This window comes from Psammomys obesus, unplaced genomic scaffold (assembly GCF_907164565.1).
Source record: "Psammomys obesus unplaced genomic scaffold, mPsaObe1.curated_primary_1811, whole genome shotgun sequence".
NCBI lineage: Eukaryota > Metazoa > Chordata > Mammalia > Rodentia > Muridae > Psammomys > Psammomys obesus.
In genome coordinates, this window is record NW_026591643.1 from 2,483,747 (window position 1) to 2,500,772 (window position 17,026).

The following is a 17,026-nucleotide window of genomic DNA, read 5'->3' on the forward strand; positions in this document are numbered from 1 at the left end:
ACGCCGCGGTCCCGCCCCGACGCAGCATGCGGAAAAGCGCGTGTTTCCGCAGAGACAGCAGGATGCGCAGGCGCTGAAGCTGCGGCCCTAAGCACTGCAAGCTCCTAGGAAGCGCGGAAGTCGCCGCCTGACCCTAACCTCGTCAGGTTGCTTCCGCTGACCCGGGTCCGGCCTCGGTGGCCGGAGGGTCACGGGACGTTGGGCGCGCCCTGCGGACCGTCCCAGAGCCCGCCGCTCGCGCCTGACGCCTCAAGGTAAAGCGAGGCCTGGAGCCCACACCCTAGGCTCCTTTAATTCCCGGTTTAGGAGAAGAGGGTATCTAGCAGACAAGCACAGACACCCGTTTTTATGTTTTGGCCCACACGGGGTTGAGGGAGGATTAACTAGTTGCTAGCATTAAGACTGAGAAACGTAACTTTAAAAGGAAAGAAGCTTCACAACGTGGGTAGAAAAGTCGACTTGTGGTGCCGGACCCAGAATCCTGTGTGATGACAGCCACCCAGAGCTGTCCACTGAAGGTGAGAAGTCGTGGGGTTCCCCGCCCGCCTCCTTACCTCCGTGGTTCCTGAAGCCCCTTGTATAGAGTATGTGGTTTTGGATCAAAAAGTGGATCCTCAAACCCAAATCAACATCTTAACGGTCCTAGAATTTCATGCTGTTAAAGATACCTTTGGAGAGTACTGGGTCCCTTAAAAGTCAAGTAGAAAAGAAATGAAAGATGATCGTTAGCCACAGTGAGGCAGGAGATAGGTGAACAGTAGTTTTATAAAAATGCTGATGCAAAAGCTGTGGATCACAAGTAGAGGAATAAAGAGCTGATGAAGTGGAGATGGTACCTGGGCGTAACTCAGGAGGTTTGTGGAGAAAAACGTGGGAACTAAAAGAGCAGTGTGGTGTTAACATGTTCTTAGAGGGGAGATTTGGGCAGCCTAAAACAGATGGGGGCGGGGATGGAGGAGTAAGGGCTTCCAGTATAGTAGGAGGAGTATTGTCCTTTGGAATAGTAGGGCATCGAGTCACATCCCGATATAGGATATTTAGTTTTGCATAGAAAGGGTACTGTTTATGAGCAGAAACACTTCTAAGAGGCAGAGGGGAGGAAATAGGGCTTTTGTAGTTGCAGGGAACTTTATGTTTTTACTGGAGTGAAGTTGAAGGAATTTTTTGGTGGCTTCAGATTTCACTATGTAGAAGAAGAAAAAAAAATCTGAAAGCAAGAAAAAAGTAGGGATCCCAAGGCTAAGGTAGTGTTCAAGGAACCTAAAACAGCCATCATGAGAAACTTCATGAATAATGCATAATGATAATTATGTGTAACTTCACTAGAATGCATAATAAAATTTGAGGCCATAAACTCTGTGCTGGCATGACCTAGGACAAGTGGAGATTTCTAAATCATGTAATTACTTTAGAAAGCAGAGTCTTCTCAGACTAATTATTTCATAAGCATAGATCACTTTTATGGCATTGTAGTAGATGCGACTCCGAGAAGATCTTAGCTCATACTTGCGTCTTACAGTTTCTCCTGCTCTCACCGTGTTAGGAACACGTGCAAATCTAAAACTGAAGCTATGCTCTTACTCCACCAACATATTCTCTTGTAGTAGATTTCATAGTAAAGCATAGTGCCAGAGAGTAAGTATTTTATAATGATGAGGGGATGAAGTCATAAAAAGGATGTATCAGGGGCTGGTTTAGAGTATTCAATGCTTGCAGAGTGCTAGGGGTTCAAGTGCCAGCATTCACATGGCGGTTCACAACCATTTAATTCCAGTTTCAGGGGATCCAGTGCCCTCTTTAAAGCTCTGCAGGGACTGCGCATGCGTGTGGTGCACATAGTGCATATGCAGGCAAGAGTCACACATACAAAATCAACTTAAAACAAGGGGTATATAACTGTAAACATGGGATTAATGCCAAATCCATAAAATACGTTAACTGAAAGGCTAGGAACCACAAGTACAAAGAGACAAATTGGAAGTTGTTGAGATAATTTTCTCAATAAATTTTAAGTACCCAGAAAATCACCAAGAATGTAGAGGACTTGAATAGCCCTGTCAACGATCTTGAATTAATGAACATTTATAGAGCAGTCCCTATAATATTAACAGAATACACATATTTTTCAAGTGTGTAAAGAATATTTACTAACCTGGAACATCTGGGTAATGAAACAAGTATGTTATCTGATCACAATGAATTTAACTAGAAAGTAGCAATGTGTAAAGTGTTCTGAATGGTTAGCTTCCTTTTATGTGTCAAAGAAGTCATCAAAAAAGTTTTTTTGAACTAGTTGAAAATGAAAATACAGAATTATTTCAAAATAATTTCAGAATTATGGGATGCTGTTATTAGTAGGAAATAGATCACTTATCAGTGATTTTAGTATTCATCTTAAAAAACTAGAAAAATCAGATAAGATGAAACCCAAAAAAAGTTTAAAGAAGGAATATAAATAGCAAAATGCAGTGAAACAAACAACAGATAATCAATGAAACAAAAGCTGATTTTTTTGAGGCCAGTAAAACTTAGAAGTCACTGACCAAATTGAGTAAGAAAAACAAAACTTACTGAGATCACAAATAGGGAAATATCTACTGAAAGAAGAACCAGATACTATTATGAGCATTTTCCCAATGAATTCAATTTAGTCTAAGTAAATAAATTCATTGGAAGTACAAACTGAGTCTACTTAAGAAGAAATAGGTAACTTAAACAATTCTGTATCTGTTAAAACATTCATTTTCTAGATTAAAATCCCTCAAAGATTTCAGACTTACATGGCTCTACTGGGAATCCACCAAACAATTAAAAACATTAAAAATCTACATGAAGTTATACAGAAAATTGAAGTATTTCTCAGTTCATTCCCAACAGCATTATTTTGGTACCCTAACTTGACAAAAGCATTATATTACAAGCAACAAGCTAATGTATTTCATGAACATACATTAAAAACAAATCCTTTAAAATATGTTTTAGCAAATTAAGTCTAACAGTAAAAGTTGACCATCCTTAATTGAGATTTCAAAACTTTTTAAGTGCCAACGATGGTTTTCAAAGAGCTTCAGGCTTTTTATTTTGGGACTGAAAATGTTCAGCCAATAAAATGCCCATTTCCGAAAATTTTATCGAAACCTACTGAGGTTTATCTGTGGAATAAAAAGTTGACTTTGTATTTAAAATTTTGACCAATTAATTTATGCTTACTAAAAAGTGAAGAACGAAACAAAATAGCCTGGCATAGTGAGGTACACCTTTAATAATAGCACTTCAGAAGCAGAAGAAGTTAGGTTTCTGTGAGTTCGAGGCTAGCCTGATCTATAGCAAGTTCCAGGACAGCTAGGGCTACATAGAGAGATCCTGTCTCAACTGGCACCCTCCCACAAAGAAAATAAAACAGGTGATTTCAGTGGATAAAGAAAAAGTGTTCAACAAAACCTTGTATCCATTCCTGATTTAAAAACAAAAAACCAATTAAGTGTGGGCTGCCCTTCCAGAGTGTCAGAAATGGCTCACAACTGTCTGACCTCTAGCTTCAGGTGATCCGATACCCTCTGCTGGCATCTACAGGCCTTTCATACATATTGCACATACATCATTGTAAAAATCTCAAGAAAACAAGCACACTGGAATAAACTGAAACATTTTGAGGGCATCTTTGAAGAAGTTACAGTTGTCATCATACATAATAATAGAACCGTATGTTTTACTCCAGAGATCAGTGAGCCAAGGTTGGTCTCATTCTATTCAGCATTGTATTGGAAATAGTAAACAATGTGATGAGCCAAGAAAAAGAAATAAAAAGCAACCACATTGAAAAGGAATAACTAAAATGCATATTTTTATATGATATAATTATGTGTCAGGATTCCTAAACTTTGCCACTGATGACTTTCAGCTAGAAAGTTGAAAAGTCTGTATTATAATTTTAGTTACATGACATTCTGGAGACATGAAGACCCCCTCCCCCACCTCCAAAAAAAAAAAAAAAGACCAGTGGTTGCTTAGGGATTATGGAAGAAGAGGGCATGAGAGAGTGGAACACAATAGGTAAAGCATAGAGGACTTTTAGGATTGTGAAAATATTTTGTCTAATGTCAAAAAGATGGGTATATGTTATCACACATTTCTCAGTGTGTAACATAATAAACTATAATGTCAACTATGGACTTTTAATGATGTGCCAGTATTGTGCCAATTGTAACAAATAGGTCACCTTAATGCAAGATGTCAATCAGATGAAATGTGAAGGCGGGTAAAGGAGCCCTATGTTTTGTACTAAACTTGCTTTAAAATTCTATGGGGAAAAGCCAGGCATGGTGGTACATACCTGTAAGCTCAGCACTCAGGTGTCTAAAGTAGGAAGATCAGGAGTGGCTACTTCTGGAATTTTAAGGTCACCGTGGGCTGTGTGAGATCCTATGCAAAAAAACAAAACAAAACAAACAAAACAAAACCTTATTGAAGGAATAAAAAGGCCAGACTGGAGGAAGAACATATGTAAAGAAATGTGCTTCTTAACTTTTCATTGTTGTAGGGTATCCATCAGAGAGGACTACTCAGACATGGTTTTAAGCCAATAGAAAGTCTTTAATAAGGAGCCAATGACTACACTGGGTGTTTGGGATCCCATTGTAGCCTCAATCCCTTCTCAAGGTTGGTTTTTAAGCACAAAACTGTGTCCTGGGTTGACATATTTCATGTAATAAGAGCAGTTAGCCAAAAGCAGGTTTACAGAAGCCTAAAAGCAACATTAGTATATTCAGAGACTTTCCTGTACTATGGGCTTTGAGAGGTTAGGTCTTTGTTTTAGTTTTGGCTGGTGGTGCTATCTACATGCTAACTTTTATGGTCTGAATGATATTTCCATCATGGAGTCAATTGTACTAAGGTTCCAGGACTTGCTACAGCATAGTCTTCAGGAGTTGTTCTAGGTTCTAAGATGATGTAGAAGTCTTTGGGATGTAGTCTCATCTTTGGATATACCTTTCAGTTTTGAGTCTGTGTTCTGACCTTCTAAGCTTCTAGTACTTTGGCATACAGGCTTTCACAAAAGCCATGTTGCTACCTGTGCCTGCCCTTGCCATCCAGGTACCACATGTTTAACCTGGAGCTAATAAACCTGATTTTGTTTTTTGTTTTTTTGTCATATGTATTTTTATTGTTACAAACAAGGACGATGACAACTTACCTTTTTGTAACTGCTGTTTTTCTTTTCTTCTCAGCATTGTGTTTTAATTTTATCTCTCTGGATTCGCGTGTGTCCTCACAACATTAATCCTTAATAATAAGTCATATTTTTACTTTTTTGTTGTAACAAACCTTGCTTCAGTGCAGAATCCAGTCATGTCCCCTCAGATTCTGCTGCCCTGTGAAGGTATTCATTGCTCCTCCGGATTTGTTGTTAATCGCCTGTTCAAAGGAGCCCCCTGTTGCTCCCTATGTCAAGTGTCCTTCCCGTATCTTGGCAAGCTCTTGACTGGGGATTTGTTCATCCTAATTGCTACGTCGCTGCTTTCAGTTGTGTTTCCTTGATTAGTAGTGAAGTTGACTTTTCTTTATTTCTTTTGCAGTGCTGGGGATAGAACCCAGGGAATCAGATGTGTAAGGTAGGCTATCTCCCACCGAGCTATATTCAGCCTGAATGATGTGTGTGTGTGTGTTTGTTTACAACTCTTTTTTTTTTTTTTTCCTATCTGTAAATTGCTAGTTGGCTTCTTTTTTTTAATATATCACCTTGGTGAAAGCCTATGCTTGATTCCTAGGGCAGCATGCCACGTTACCCACATGCTTCTGATTATGTGATATGGGTGTTAGGTCAGCAGCGTCCTCTTCAGAGTAAGCCCAGTCATGCTCTATATTGACATTGTTACACTGCTAAAGGGCTTGTGCTTGTGACCACCCATTTTAAAGCTTCACTCTCCAAGGATCCTGGCTTTTATCTTCCCATCATCCCAGGGAGTACCACTGCCTTCTACTCCTGACTTACAGCCTTACAACCTCATTTCCCTAACTGTGCTGGTGACTCCATAGTGTCCTCTCCTTCACTGCCTCCTTCCTCACCTCTGCTGCCTGAGGCTGTCCTTCCCCGTCTCAGTAAACATGCCTAAAGCAGGGTACATTTATATTGTTGACGTGCCGTCGACCCAGAGCGCCAGCTTTCCTCTTGTAGTCTCAGGACCTGCTTCCCGGGAACACTCTGTATCCTGCCTGGGCAGATATACTCTGCCTCACCCCTAGTCACAGCTTCAGCCTACTGTCCATCCTTGCCACCTCCTATCACTTCTCCCCGGCTGTAAGTGGGAAGTTGGAAAACACTCTCTAGTGGTCCCCCTTCCATTTCCTGTAGCTGCAGAGCAGTTCTCAGTGCAGATGGAATTTAGGACAATACTTCCTCCTTTGCTTCTTGGGGCACAAATATCTTTCTTCCTCAGAGAATGTTTCTGTTGGCATCTCACTGGTCTACCCAAAATTGTTTTTGGAAAAACTTAAAATCATCCCAGACGCTGTGAGCTGAGGAAGTCCTGGCCTCATTAGCCAGGAGATATGCTAACTCAAGCCTGACAAAGCAGCTTTGAGGGGAAACTTGGGGTCAGGTTTCAGACCTTTCTTGGTATTATGATATGCTGAATATCTAACCTGTATCGTCAGTGCTTTCCCACTGAGACAGTGAATGTAAAGTCCCATCGCAGAGCTCACTGATGAGTCTGATGCTGACATTCATAGCCTGTGGCTAGAAATCTGGAGGGGTAACCTTGTGAAGTGTCTTGCTTTTTGTCCCCATACCTAGCCTTTGTCTCTGCAGTGAAATGGCTGAAGTCCACAGGGTTGGCCACCTCTGATATGCTCAGAGCTATACTTCTCTCCAGGCTGCTGTGACAACTCCGTGGCCTCACCATGTCCAGGCCCCAGACCCAGGAGCAGGTGGTGGATTCCGAGGGAGACTCATCTCAATTGAGGAGAGACGAGGGAGACTCATCTCTATTAAGGAGAGACGAGGAAGGGACCCAGAGCTCCCACCGCATGCTGGGCTTCAGTGATGCACTGCTGTCAATCATCGCGACTGTCATGGTCAGTGTGGGGCCCACCTTAAACCCACCCATTCTTTCTGCAGCAGCCTCAAATGCCCAAGCCTTTCATGGGGCTGGGGGGGGGGGGTCCAGCAGTGCTCAAGAGACCACATACTCTCTGCCTCTGAATCTCCTCAGCCCAAGAAGTATCTCTTGGTTATTTTGTCTTTGTTTCTTTAGATCCTGCCTGTGACTCACACAGAGATCTCACCAGAACAGGTAACAGGAACAATTTGGCTTATACAGTGGGCCAGTAAGAAAACGTGGCCTGGACTTGAGGAGCCAACCTCCAAATCTGCAGGCAGCAAAGCTCAAGGCAGGGTATTTATTGAGAGGGCAGGACATCTGTGCTTCTTCCTGGCCAGATATGTACTCAGAGCAGGTGGTGGTGGTTTTGGGGCTCAAGTACAGATTCTGCCAAAAGAGGCTTTATTTCTAGATAGGTGGACAAGTAGTGATATACTCCACTGAGAGGGGGTGGGAAGCATGTCCACCCCAGACTTCTACCAAGCCATCCTGTATGGGTAACAAAGAGTTTTTTTTGAAAGAATTTCCATTTATATCCAACTTTATGGAATTTTTTTTTTTTTTTTGAGTCAGCTACATGTAGTTCTTTTGTGAAACAACTTTGAGACTTGGACAGAACTGAGGTACCGTTCTTGGTTTCATTTCATGTGAGTGGCATGTCAGCATACAAGCCTCTTGAGTGCTATGCATCCTGAAGGAGGCTGAAGCTCTACTCAGCTGGCCCCATAACCGTGAGGTCTGGCTCTGGCCATACCTGCAAGCTGCAAGGAAGATCTTTGGGAAGGTTTTGTTTTTGTTTTTTTCAACTGTGGTTACAGCACTGCTGTTAGTGTTATGATGAAAATGAAACTTTCAGAGAGCTGAGCATCAGACTACATTTGTGCTGTACTCAGAGCTGTTCTGATGGGAAAGTACCTGCTAGAGGCTGGTCTTCATTGTAAGCTCCAGGCTAGTCAAGGCTACATAGTGAGAACCTGTCACCAAAAAAAACCTAAATAAAATTAAAAAGCATAGAGACTAGATATGGCTTAATGGTAGAGTTGTTTGCCTAGCCTGCATGAGGTTATAGTTTTTTAGGTTGTAAAACTTGACTGTTGTGAAAGTGTAGGCACATATGCCACAGCATGTGTGTGGAGGGCGGAAGATAACTCTCAGAAATCAGTCCTCTCTTTCTACCTTGGGTTCTGGAAATCCAAGTCAGGCTTGCTTGGTATTTTAAAAAGAGGACTTAACTTCCAGGCCTGGTGGCAAATTGCCTATAAACAATAGCTGCTGTGGAGGTTGAAGCAAGAGCTTTCCAAGTTCAAGGCCTGGGTAACTTAAACCCTGTCACAAAATAAAAAGTAAGAGGAGGCCAGGTGTGGTAGTGCACACCTTTAATCCCAGCATTGGGAGACAAGGTAAGTGGATTTCTGTGAGTTCGAGACCAGCCTGGTCTACATAGTGAATTGCAGGATAGCCAGGGCTATGTAGAGAGACCCTGTCTCAAAAAACAAAAGCAAAACAAAACCCCAAAAATGGAAAGAAATTTGAGTGTATAGCTCAGTGGCATATGCCCTGAGGTACTGGAGAGAGGAAGGAAGGAGAGAGACACACACACACACACACGTCAAGGATTTGTGAGGACATTTGATAGGATGATTTTGAAATGAAAATTCAAGTCCAAAGGAATGCTTGCACAAAAAGAACCTATGAAGCCAGAAAACCAGTCCATTTGAGCATTTTTAAAAAGCATAAACCCCTCTTCTCATGAAAGAGTTCTGCCTTGATTGAGGATTCTTTTCAGTCTGTTCTAGCCACAACCCCTTGTGTAGTGTTTATCTATGGCAGACCCATTTTGCTTATAATTTCTCATTGGGGACTTTCAGAAGTGTCCTTGTCCATGACTATGCTGGGTCTAATCTTACTATAGCCTAAATGTCTGTGTCCCTCTAAAATTCATATATTGGAACTTGCACCCCAAGATGAATGCTTTAGCAAGCAATTAATGACTTTATAAAAGGACTATGTACCTTTTCCTTTCTATTACTTATGCTGTGGCTGTTGATATGATTAGACTCTCCCCAGACAGCAAGCCTGCTGACAACCAGGACTTTTTGCCACTTGAGGCAATGATGTCATTCTGTGACACTCAGGGAATCTATTGCTTTAGGAAAACTGCCTTCAAAAAACACCTTTGAGGGTGGAGTTGGGAAGTATAGTAGAAATGAGGTTAGACTCAGAGTAGACACAGACTGGGGACATTCCTAAATGCTTCACTGTCAAAAGTCTTGCCATTGAAATGACCACTGTTGGGTCACATGTGTTACTTTGTTCTAATAGCGGTGTTCTTTTTATACAGCAGTTTGACAAAAGTATACAGAAACTTCTAGCAACTAGGATTGCTGTTTACCTCATGACATTTCTAATCGTAACTGTGGCCTGGACAGCACATACCAGGTAGGGAGTCAGACCTAGTGTATGAAAGTCAGAAAATGTAACACAAAGTCCTTGTTGTCAGGATTCACTCAAGGTAGACAAAGGATGTAGACTGCTACAGTACTGCAGAGATGTGTTGTTCCTGGTGTCTGTGGGCTCCTTGGTTTACATGTTGTGTCTCAGGGGAGCTAATTCTTCCCATCCTGGCCTCTGGTTGTCACTCACAATTATTCTCAGGACAGTACAGCATGGTCAGGCTTGCTCCAAAGAAGACTTGGCTCCATAGCACCACCCTCCTCTTTTTCCTGTCTGTTAGGAGAAGCAGAAAAGTATCTACCTGCTAGAGCCATTGGAAGGCCAGAATAGAACATGACAGTGAAGAATGCAAGCTTAATGGCTATGTCTTAAGGCAACCATAAACCCTTCCCTGAATGGAAGCAGAGCCTACAGATTACATTCTGATGTCTGAGTTTTGTCCTAAGGAAGACAGAACTTTTTAGGACCCCAGGGCACAGGGCTCCATAGCTGCATGAGCCCCTGATCACTGAATGTCAGGCAGGCAGGGAGACAGGAGGCTTCCATAAACATAGTTGGGCATGTAGGTGTACATTCCTATCTGCAGATTAACATATTCAAAGGAAATACTCTTCAGAGAATGCTAGGGTGCAGGGAAAACTCAGATCCTAGTAAACATTTTATTGTTTTCTCTCTCTCTCTCTCTCTCTCTCTCTCTCTCTCTCTCTTTGTCTTTCTTTGTCTCTCTCTCTCTGTGTTTGTTTGTGAGAGAGGGGGGGAGAGGGGGATAGAGGACTCTATACAATAGACCAGACTGACCTTGAACTCAGAGATCCTCCTGCCTCTGTCTCCTGAGTGGGATTAAAGGCATGTATTCGGTTCACTGCTATTTAAAAGTGCAGCAGAATGTTTCATGTTACACACTTGTTCTCAGAAAGATGGCGGTAATAAATGTTTTAAGAACTGGGAAGGCTTATCTTTTTGGTCTTCCTTGTTTATGGAATGTTCAAGAGGCTCACAGCTTGGTGGGTGCTAGTTGGCCTACAAATTTAGCCAACCTTTCCTATACCAGCTTCATGGTTCATTCAGCAGGGGCCCACAAGAGCACAGCAAGAGTGGGTTATGGGGCCTAGGGAGTCTGTGAGGAACTTCATAGATCTGTTCTGCATCCTGCTTTGGGTGCTCAGTTGTAGACATGAGCTTAATGCCAGCAACTAGCCAGCAAAACCGCTGTCTCTAGAGTTGCAGCTCCTTCTATTTGGCTTATTAATGAAGACTTAATCGCAAATGGGCTTGTGTCACTGCCATGAGCAAGAGGTAGTTGCCTAGAGTGAGGATGACAGTTTAGCTCAGTCCAGTCCAAAAGAAGGCCATGTGCTTGGAGTTGGGTGAGTGGCGCCTGAGCTGTGGTCTGGCAGTTACTGTTAGTGTTGGGGGCAGTCCTTTTGTGGGGCCCAGGCAAGACAGGAGGTTTTAGGATTCTTGGCAGCCTATGCTCATATTTCCAAGAAGGGTGGTGCTCCATTTTGTTTTCTATTTACACTGTATCTCTATACAAAATCTCTGTTAAATAACTTCCAACAGGTACAATATGAGACATCTTTAGAAAAAAATAAGAAAAGATTTTCTTTCTTCAAAATGGATTTTAGACATAATGTCTGAAAAACAAATGTATTGCATGGTAGTGCTCTGGCTGCACATTCCCAGATGCTGATTCCCAGAAAGTGTGGCTGGACAAAGCTCATGGGGCATGATGCTCACAGCCACCCTGCTAGTCCTTAAAAATCCTCTACCTCTGTACAGAAGTCTTTCTCAAGCCTTTGTATGAAAAGACTATCAATAAGAGCTGTAACTGTACAGGTGGGTTCTACAGACTGTTTCTCAAAGATAAGGGAGAGTGTTTAGAAAGGTGTGTGTGTTCCCACTTAAGCTATGTTTTCTTCGAGTTTTCTGACTTTCATACACTAGGTAGTGTCTACATTTTTTCACAAAGTGCATTTTATTTTGTGCAATGTGTGAGTGTATACATGTGGGTGCACCAAAATTAGAGGATAACTTGTAGAATTTGGTTCTCTCATCCCCTCATGTGGGTGCAGGGATCAAACTCAAATCCTCAGGCTTGATAACACCTTTACCTATCATCAGTCCCGCTAGGTAGTATCTTAAATTTGGTCAAGAGTGACATCATCAATGATTTTAGCTAGAAAATACTGTGGGAGATACATTTTAATTTTAATCTTGTGGAGCCATATTTGAATGATGACCCCTCTTCTCTTTTTCCTAACTTTAGATTGTTCCAGGTTGTTGGGAAAATAGATGATACACTTGCCTTGCTCAACCTGGTGAGTTATTGTTGTTTTGAAAAAATTAGCTTAGTCATGATTTAGCCCTCCTGAAAGGTAGGAGAAGGTATAGGTTCCCACAGCCTGGATTCTGTCCATTCCTGGAAGCTCCTCAGATGGCCCATGGGTCCATCTGTCCAGGACAGGGCACAGGCTTCTTGGGTCTAGCCCCACAACTCCTATAGATGTATTGCTGCCTTCCTGGAGTGCCCCTTCTTTCTCAGCAGAGTCTCTGGTAACTGACTTCCCCCCTCTCCCTTCATTACAGGCTTGTATGATGATCATCACCCTTCTGCCCTACACAGTGAGTAATGATCATCACCCTGCACACCTCACTGGGCATGCCTATGTGTGACAGTCCTCAGAAATGCAGGCCACGGTTCCCCGGGCTGCAGGCTAGAATAGAGAGAGAGTTCAAGGGAACTAATGCTTGAGGCTGAGTAGAGGAGAGGAGCGTAGGGCTGCTGGAGGCAGAGGACACAAGATGCCCTTTGTTCCTGCCTGCCTCTCTCCATAACCCATACTAGCAGATCAACAAGCATTTAGAGTTCTGAGACAGGCCATTGGTCCAAGTATACAGGGCTGTAATGCACTGGGGGAATTTACATGAGATTAATGACACTGGCTTTAAAGGCCTGAGGCAGTGAGTAGGATTGCTCTGTGGGAGGGCCCAATATGCCCATCTCTAACCCCACACCATTGTCCCCACACCAGTTTTCTGCTCAGTGCCCAGTACAGAGACAGGGAAGCTCATTATACACCATCTCAGAACCTAGGTCTGATAGCCTTTGGGGGGTTTTGGGGGGTTCTTTTGACAGTTTTCTCTAATGGTGACGTTCCCTGATGTGCCCCTGGGCATCTTCCTGTTCTGCATGTGTGTGATTGCCATTGGATCTGTGCAGGTAGGGACACAAGGTATGGGTGTACTTTTGCCATAGGGTATGCAGGCCAAGTGCCAGTATCCTGACCTGTATCTCAAGTGGCCCAGGCCTTACCCAGGGCCTTAGAGTCACACAATAGAATGAGAGTTTCTACTGCTTTCTTCACCCCACACTCCCAGAACATACCAGCACAGGAGGCTGTCTAGAAGGGATGTTCTTGCTCCTGACCCCTAAAAATGTGTATCTTGGCTCAAGGGTTAACTGGGGGTCGTGCTACCTCTTACCTGTTGATGATGTTCTATAGCCTATTTTGTTTGTTTGTTTTACCACAGGCAATGATTGTGGGGTATGCCTTCCACTTTCCACATCTGTTGAATCCACAGATCCAGCACTCTACATATAGGGCCCTGTCCCGGAGACACATCCTGCACGTAGTCCTCCGTGGCCCAGCACTGTGTTTTGTTGCAGCCGTCTTTTCCCTCTTTTTCTTCCCCTTGGTGAGTGCTGGGAATCTGAGGGAGTCTTAGCCCAGTTGAAAAAGATGAAGTACCGCTAATAGGAGAAAGAACAGGCAATGCTGAAACAATTTTTTCAGAATAGGCTGTGGAAGCTGGCTTGAGCAGGATCAACATAAGTACTATGAAAATGCATTGAACTATAAATCAAAGCGTCCTAAGAACTATGGAAAACAACAAATGCTAGTTATTTTCAATGTCTGCTGAGATGGTCAGCTGGCAAAGGTACTTGCCGTCAAACCTAATTACCTGAGTTTCATCTCCAGAATATACATGATAAAAGGAGAGAACCGATTCCTTTAAGTTGCCCTCTGACCTTCACATGCACATGTAGTACATGAGCACCTTTACACATGTACACAAACAAAAATAATTACTGAACTAAAATTAAATAAGTCATGAATAAATGTTTGGTAAGCATTTCAGGGTCATTCCAGGTTTCAAACAGTTAGAGATGAAGGCCTGTGATTGCTGCAAATGCCATCCTGAAAGTCCTGGCAGGTTATCTGCTTCTTGTGAGCAGATAAGGTACCAGCTGAGTAGGTGGGACCCAGGGGACTCAGAGACTATAAACTGGAACAGAGCAGAGCACTGTATAGAAGCATCTAGCCAAGCAGACCTCAACTGGGTGCTCACACACAGGTGAAGCTCACACACAAGTTCATTGCCATTAATTTCTTGGTTGGAATGCTTTCCTTTTGCTATTGAGCTGTTGCTATTCATTATGTGTTATACCAAACTCTTAGAAAGTACATGACTGGTATCTCCCCTCTGGTAGTCCTTCCTTTTGGGATTGTGCCCTTACACACAGTTCACTTCCATAAAGGACAGTTCTCTGGTTACTCCTGTTGTCCATCCCTCTGGGGCAGAAGAGTGGGACCAGACTTGAGGTGTGAGCAGCCTCCACCCCCACAGAAACACCCTGACGTGTTATTTCTTCCTGCAGTCCTACCTGCTGATGGTGGCTGTCATCTTCCTCCCTCACCTCAGCAAGGCTACCGCCTGGTGCAAAGACAAGTTTATGGGTAGGTGACCATGCACAGCACTACCATAAGCATGTTGGAAGGTTACACCAGATTTCAGGCTACCTCAGTGTGTGATGGCTCAGGGCTTGTCCTCCTGGGCTCAGCCCAGATCTGGCAGTGGGTTGCTGGGCCCTTGGCTTCCTGCCCCTTAAGTATCTCTGCACATTTCCCCTCCTGTCCTGTATATTCCTGGCCCCATGGATAAGAGGCCAGTTAGAGCCACACTGGCCTGATAGTTCCCCCTCTAGGTCAATTTCTTCTCCTGACATGTCCACAGGCCACAGAGAGTCTCCCGCTCACAACGTGGAGCCCTTCAGTATTGACCTGCATGCACCCCTCAGCAAAGAGAGGGTGGAAGCTTTCAGTGACGGCGTCTATGCCATCGTGGCCACACTCCTCATCCTGGATATCTGGTGAGGACCCCAACTCTGCTGCTTTGGCCCATCTTCCAGGTGTTGGTATGTCTTTGAGAAAGTCTTGTCCTTAGAAACTACAGAAAGGTCTTACTCAGCACAAGCCTCCCCAGGCTCCCTCTGCACCAAAGGTCTCTCATTCCAGTTCCGCTCAGCCTGAAAGCACAAGTGTCAGGGACAGTGACTTCTCCAAGGCTCCTTGTGCTTTCTATCCCAGAAATATTCAGGCAGCACCCTTAGGCCTTATCCCCCTCTGTATTGTTAGGACTGGCTCTTCCATGTGGCCTTGCTCTGGCACGGTACTGTTGGACTCTAGTTTAAGCGGTCACTTTTATTCACAAGTGTCTCCTTTGCCTTTTTTTTTAAGCCCTGTGCCCTCCTCTAGCCTATGGTTCCTCAGCCATATTAAACATGTCACAACTCTGGTTTTAGATTCTGAATCTAACACTATGATTCTCCTGATACTTCTGAATAGGTTTTTCTACTATATTTGTGAATTATTATAAGCTAGAAGTAAATATTCATCAGTACCTGATTTCCTGGGGCCCTAGATTTAAAGAATATTCCAGAACAACCTGCTTTTGCTTCCATTCTGCAGCCAGGGCTGAATAGGGCCAAGTCTATAGTTAGGGCAGGAATTCTAGCCAAGAGATGGCTGTCACCTTCTGCTGGAGTCTCAACAGTGTGACAGCCCTTAGGTTCTCTTTCTTGCCCTTACCCTGTGTCCCTCCTTCTGGTTGATTTGGAAAAAGTAGTAGGTACTTGCATGTCCTGTCATTCATGTCCAGGTGATGGTTTCCCATCCCTTGACTCTGTGCTCCAACACTGCCTGCAAGATTCAGGATAGCTGTGGGGAATCTCTCCAATAGGTATCCTACCCTCAGAGAGCTGGCTCTGGCCCACCTACCAGAGCTATTTGTCAATTCTTGGTTGTCAGATAGAGCCACCGGTCGGCAAAGAATATTCAGGTCTGGTTAAATTTGCATTTTGAGTAACTGTTTAGTATGCTAAATATATGTAAGTAGCACATAGGGAACATTTTTATGTGCTGGAGATCACAATCATTCTCAAATTTACTTTATGATGCTTGGTCTACCCCTCTGATTCTCTCTGGGAGGCTATTACAAATGCCGTCTCTTCATACTTCCCAGTGAGGACAACGTTCCGGACCCCAAGGATGTGCAAGAGAAATTCAGTGGTAGCCTTGTGGCTGCCCTGGGTGCATATGGGCCACAATTCCTGGCCTACTTCGGCTCCTTCGCCACAGTGGGTCTTCTCTGGTTTGCCCACCATTCACTGTTCCTACATGTCCGGAAAACTACACAGACCATGGGGTTACTCAACATACTGTCGCTGGCCTTTGTGGGTGGCCTCCCTCTGGCCTACCAGCAGACCTCAGCATTTGCCCGGCAACCCCGTGATGAACTTGAGCGTGTGCGTGTCAGCTGTGCTATCATCTTCTTTGCCAGCATCTTCCAGTTTGCCATCTGGACTGCAGCCCTGCTGCATCAGACAGAAACACTGCAGCCAGCTGTGCGATTTGATGGGCAGGAGCATGCTTTCATGTTTGCCAAGCTTGCTCTGTACCCCAGTGCCAGCCTGCTGGCCTTTGCTGCCACTTGCCTACTGAGCCGGTTCAGCACAGCCATCTTTCACCTCATGCAGATTGCAGTGCCCTTTGCCTTCCTGCTTCTCCGTCTCCTTGTGCGCCTTGCCCTGGCAGGCCTTCAAGTCCTATGGGACTTCTGGACAGAGCATCCTCAACCAGGCCAGGGTGAACCTGAGGCACAGTCCCAGCTCTTGCCTGGTCCCTGATAATGCCAAGAAAGCCACACCAGCCCATCCTAGGTGCACACTGAAAAGGGTCCTATGGAGATGTCTCAGTAGAAGTTTGTTGTGCACTGGGCCTATGGATTTATTGGCCTGGGTATTGTTTAACTTGTGGAACATCAAGATCTGTTTCAAGAGTATGAACGGTGTTTACATTGTGCAGTGAGGGGTTTCATGGGAACTCAATTTATTGCTTCTATCCATTTACTTTTCTTTCTACCTCCCTGACCCCAGCAGTGCCAGAGGAATTTACCTGAACCAGCCACTTGGGGCTGTCACTGAGGTCTTCTTTAAGGTAGCAGCACACAGCCAGGATCAGAGGTCCATCCCTTCTCCTTGCTCTGACATGCATGTGGCCACACAGGCCTCCCTTCTTGGAACCTTTGGGCAATTGAGTCTGGGCTAAGTCAGGCTGAGAAGCTGCTATCTGGCTCACATCCTCAGAAGTACAGAGCTTTCCTGGTGGGACTGCTAGTCCTGCCCATTT

The 17,026-nt window shown here is 44.1% G+C and overlaps 1 protein-coding gene across 4 annotated transcripts; it reads left to right on the top strand.

Annotated features, from left to right (window-relative positions):
• Positions 1 to 36: 36 nt before the first annotated feature.
• On the top strand, positions 37 to 16,679 carry Tmem175 (transmembrane protein 175). Of its 4 annotated transcripts, none has more exons than XM_055611655.1 (13): positions 37 to 254; positions 425 to 518; positions 5,577 to 5,612; positions 6,873 to 7,074; positions 7,254 to 7,292; positions 9,442 to 9,539; positions 11,824 to 11,875; positions 12,144 to 12,179; positions 12,694 to 12,777; positions 13,089 to 13,253; positions 14,218 to 14,296; positions 14,574 to 14,709; positions 15,861 to 16,679. In XM_055611655.1, the coding sequence occupies exons 4-13, from the start codon at positions 6,901 to 6,903 to the stop codon at positions 16,522 to 16,524; spliced, it is 1,527 nt and encodes a 508-aa protein (XP_055467630.1). In that variant the 5' UTR covers positions 37 to 254; positions 425 to 518; positions 5,577 to 5,612; positions 6,873 to 6,900; the 3' UTR covers positions 16,525 to 16,679. The 4 variants fall into 4 exon arrangements, with proteins under 4 accessions (XP_055467630.1, XP_055467632.1, XP_055467631.1 ...); XM_055611657.1 differs by having other exon boundaries at positions 9,445 to 9,539; XM_055611656.1 differs by lacking the exon at positions 425 to 518.
• Positions 16,680 to 17,026: the final 347 nt, after the last annotated feature.